Source organism: Cebus imitator, unplaced genomic scaffold, assembly GCF_001604975.1.
Source record: "Cebus imitator isolate Cc_AM_T3 unplaced genomic scaffold, Cebus_imitator-1.0 Scaffold623, whole genome shotgun sequence".
In the NCBI taxonomy this organism is placed as follows: domain Eukaryota; kingdom Metazoa; phylum Chordata; class Mammalia; order Primates; family Cebidae; genus Cebus; species Cebus imitator.
In genome coordinates, this window is record NW_016107938.1 from 771361 (window position 1) to 775605 (window position 4245).

A 4245-nucleotide genomic window follows, 5' to 3' on the forward strand; every position below is an offset into this window, starting at 1 on the left:
TTTAAGGTGAGATAGTTCCCATTACAGCATATACCCACTTTCCCTCTGGATAATCCAAATCTAAGTCCTGTTGGAAACGTGTTTCTAACCTGCTGAATCACAACATAGATTCAATTCCCTTTCTTGAACGAACACACAACATAGCAGTTTCACAGATACGTTTCTTCTGTGTGTTCTTTGCAGTCTTACTGCTTTTCTATAAGACAGGATTTTCCTGGAAATTTCAGTTTTGAAATTCTCCATAGAAATCATTTTCAAGCTGCTGCATACACACATCAGTTTAATTCTGTATGATGAATGCATACATTTACAATCATTCTCCCTATTACTTACTTTTTGTTTATAAAATGAGATATTTCTTATTACAGCATATACTCACATTCTATCTGGAATGTCCAAATCTAAGTTCTGTAGGAAATTGTTTCTAACCTACTGAATCAAAACATTGATTCAACTCCCTTATTTGAACGAAAACACACCCTAGCAGTTTCACAGATATGTTTTTTCTGTGTTTTATTGGATGTCTTACTGCTATTTCACATAAGACGGGATTTTGCTGGAAATGACCGTTTTATATTTTCCACCGCAAGTGTTTTGAAACTGCTAAATACACACAACAATTCATCTCTGTAAGTTGAATACACACATTGACAAGCATTCTCCCAGATAGCTTTCTTTTAATTTTTAAGGTGAGATATTTCACATTACAGCGCATGCCCTCTTTCCATCTGGAATGTCCAAATCTAGCGTCTCTAAGAAAAGTGTTTCTAACCTGCTGAATCAGAATGTATATTCAACTCACTTAGTGGAATGAACACACACCATAGCAGTTTCAGAGATACGTTTCTTCTGTGTTTTACTGGCAGTCTTGCAGATATTTCATATAAGGTAGCATTTTTCTGGAAATGTCAGTTTTGAGATCTCCTCAGAAAGCGTGATGAGCTGCTGGATACACACATCAGTTTAAATCTTTAAGTTGAATGCACATTGTCAACCATTCTCCCACATAGCTTTCTTTTAGTTTTTAATATGAGATATTTCTGATTACAGCATATACCTACTTTCTGTCTGGAATGTCCAAATCTAGCTTCTGTAGGAAATGTGTTTCTAACCTTCTGAATCAACACATAGAATAAACTCCCTTAGTTGAACTAACACACACCCTAGCAGTTTCACAGATATGTTTTTTGTGTGTGTGTGTGTTTTATTGGTTATCTTACTGCTATTTCATATCAGATGGGATTTTGCTGGAAATGTCAGTGTTGAGATTCTCTGCCAAAACCGTTTTCAAACTGCTGAACACACACAACAGTTTAACTCTGTAAGTTGAAGGCACACATTGACAGGCATTCACCCAGATAGCTTCCTTTTAGATTTTAAGGTAAGATATTTCTCATTACTCCATATACCCACTTTCCAACTCAAATCTCCTAGTCTAGCTTCTGTAGGAAATATGTTTCTAACCTGCTGAGTCAAAACATAATTTCAACTCCCTTAGTTGAACAAACACACACCCAAGCAGTTTCACAGATACATTTCTTCTGTGTTTTCCTGACAGTCTTACTGCTATTTCATATAACACGGAATTTACTGGAAATGTCAGTTTTGAGATTCTCCAAAGAAATCGTTTTCAAACTGCTAAATACACACAGCAATTTAACTCTGTAAGCTGAATGTACACATTGACAAGCATTCTCCCAGACAGCCTCCTTTTAGTTTTTAAGGTGAGATATTTCTTATTACAGCATATACCCAATTTCCATCTGGAGTGTCCAAATCTAGCTTCTGTAGGAAATATGTTTCTAACTTGCTGAATCAAAAAATAGATCCAACTCCCTGAGTTCAAGGAAGACAATCCACAGCAGTTTCACAGATATGTTTCTCCTGTCTTTTCCTGGCAGCCTTACTGCTATTTTGTATAAGATGGGATTTTGCTGGAAATGTCAGTTTTGAAATTCTCCATGGAAAGTGTTTTCAAGCTGCTGCATACACATCAGTTTAATTCTGTAAGTTGAATTCACACATTGACAATCATTCTCCCAGATAGCTTCCTTCAAGTTTTTAAGGTGAGATATTTCTCATTACAGCATATAACCACATTCTGTCTAGAATGTCCTAATCTAGCTTTGGTAGAAAATGTGTTTCTAACCTGCTGAATCAAAGCATAGATTCAACTCCCTTAGTTGAAGGAAGACACACTATAACAGTTTAAAAGATACATGTCTTCTGTCTTTTCCTGGCAGTCTTACTGTTATTTTGTATAAGATGGGATTTTGCTGGAAATGTCAGTTTTGAGATTCTCCATAGAAACCGTTTTCAAGCTGCTGCATACACACATCAGTTTAACTCTGTAAGTTGAATGCACACATTGACAATCATTCTCCGAGATAGCTTCCTTTTTGTTTTTAAGGTGAGATATTTCTCATTACAAAATATACCCAATTTCCGTCTGTGATGTCCAAATCTAGCTTGTGTAGGAAATGTGTTTCTTTCTTCCATTTTTTTTTAGAAGCACATTGCAATAGTTAATTTTAGTTGTTCAAGAACTCATCTTGCAAGCATTAAAACAAGCCTAGGCTTTGACCACATATTGAAGAAGATCAGAGCTAACTGCGATGGATGAAAACTAAAGGCTCAGAGTTAATCACATTGTAGTTTTTAAACTTCTACCACCTAGGGCTCAGTAGTCACAGGTCTTTTAGGTCCTTCTGGATGTCTCACAGGGTATCTGCACTTTTCTTGAGCTGAGCAACCTCATCATCCTTGAGCTTCTGGTTGATAACACTGGCTAATCCATGGGGATTGAGGATACATGGAAGGCTCAGGAAGACTTCATTCTCAGTGCCATACATCCCCTTTACCATTGTTGGTACAGGATGATTCCTGGATAGATTTTTCAACATGGACTCAATAAGATCAATAGACCAGTTGGTATATCCTTTTAGCTTGATGACTTCATAGGCACTTTCAACCACCATCTTATGCACTTCCTTCCAATTTTCACTATCATTGTCAGTTCCTGTTTCTGGATTAAATTTCTGAAGAGAAACACCTGCCACATTCACACCACTCCACACAGCCACACTTGAGTCTCCATGTTCCCCCAAAATCCTTCCATGGCACCTGCTGGGATGAATGCCAACTTTTTCAGCCATAAGGTAGCAAAATCTTGCAAAATCCAGATTACACCCACTTCCAATCACACGGTGTTTGGGTAATCCACTCAGTTTCCAGGTAACATATGTAAGAATGCCCACTGGGTTGGAAACCACAACTATGATGCAATCAGGACTGTACTTGATGATCTGAGGAATGATGAATTTGAAGACACTAACATTTCTCTGCACCAGATTGGGATGACTCTCCCCCTCTTGCTGACAGACTGCTGCAGTTACCACTACAATCTTAGAATTGGCAGTCACGGAATAATCTTTATCTGCCACACTTTTGGGTGTCTGAAGAAATAAGCTCCCATGCTGCAGATCCATCATTTCTCCTTTAAGTTTCTCTTCCAAAACATCCACAAGAGCAAGTTCATCAGCCAGAGACTTTCCCAGAATGCTGATAGCACACGCCATACCAACTTGTCCAACACCCACTACAGTGATCTTATTGTTTGGGACTGTTGCCTCTTCTTCTGCAACTGGTGCAATCAGTTTTTCCTTAAGAGCTGCCATTTTGCACAGGAAAAAGAAGGCTCTGGAGACCGCAGAAACAGTGGTGCAGAGAAGACAATGTCAGCTGCCTGCGTCTCCTCCAGGGCCAGATGAACAAGCAGGAAATGTGTTTCTAACCTGCTGAATCAAAACATAGATTCAACTGCCGTAGTTCAATGAACACACAGCATGGCAGTTTCACACATACGTTTCTTCTGTGTTTTGTAGACAGGCTCCCTGCTGTTTAGTATAACACAGGATTTTGCTTAAATGTCAGTTTTCAAATTCTCCACAGAAAGGATTTTCAAACTGCTGTATACACACATCAGTGTAACTCTGTAAGTTGAATGCAGATATTGACAAGTATTCTCCCAGATAGCTTCCTTTTAGTTTTTAATGTGAGATATTTCTCATTACAGCGTATGCCGACTTTCCATCTGAAATGTCCAAATCTAGCTTCTTTAGGAAATGTGTTTCTAACGTGCTGAATCAAAATATAGATTCAACTCTCTTAGTTGAAGGAAGACCCACCATAGCAGTTTTACAGATATGTTTCTTCTGCGTCTTCCTGGCAGTCTTATTGCTATTT

The 4245-nt window shown here is 38.2% G+C and overlaps 1 protein-coding gene across 1 annotated transcript; it reads right to left on the reverse strand.

The window, feature by feature from the left end:
• Window positions 1-2627: 2627 nt before the first annotated feature.
• LOC108295199 (L-lactate dehydrogenase B chain-like) lies at window positions 2628-3770 on the reverse strand. Its single transcript, XM_037734470.1, has one exon. It carries the CDS (start codon window positions 3675-3677, stop codon window positions 2718-2720), a length of 960 nt encoding a protein of 319 aa, XP_037590398.1. The 5' UTR covers window positions 3678-3770; the 3' UTR covers window positions 2628-2717.
• Window positions 3771-4245: the final 475 nt, after the last annotated feature.

Excerpts from the sequence above, each read along its gene's own strand:
- LOC108295199 (XM_037734470.1), bottom strand. The coding sequence starts at position 3,677 with ATGGCAGCTCTTAAGGAAAAACTGATTGCACCAGTTGCAGAAGAAGAG.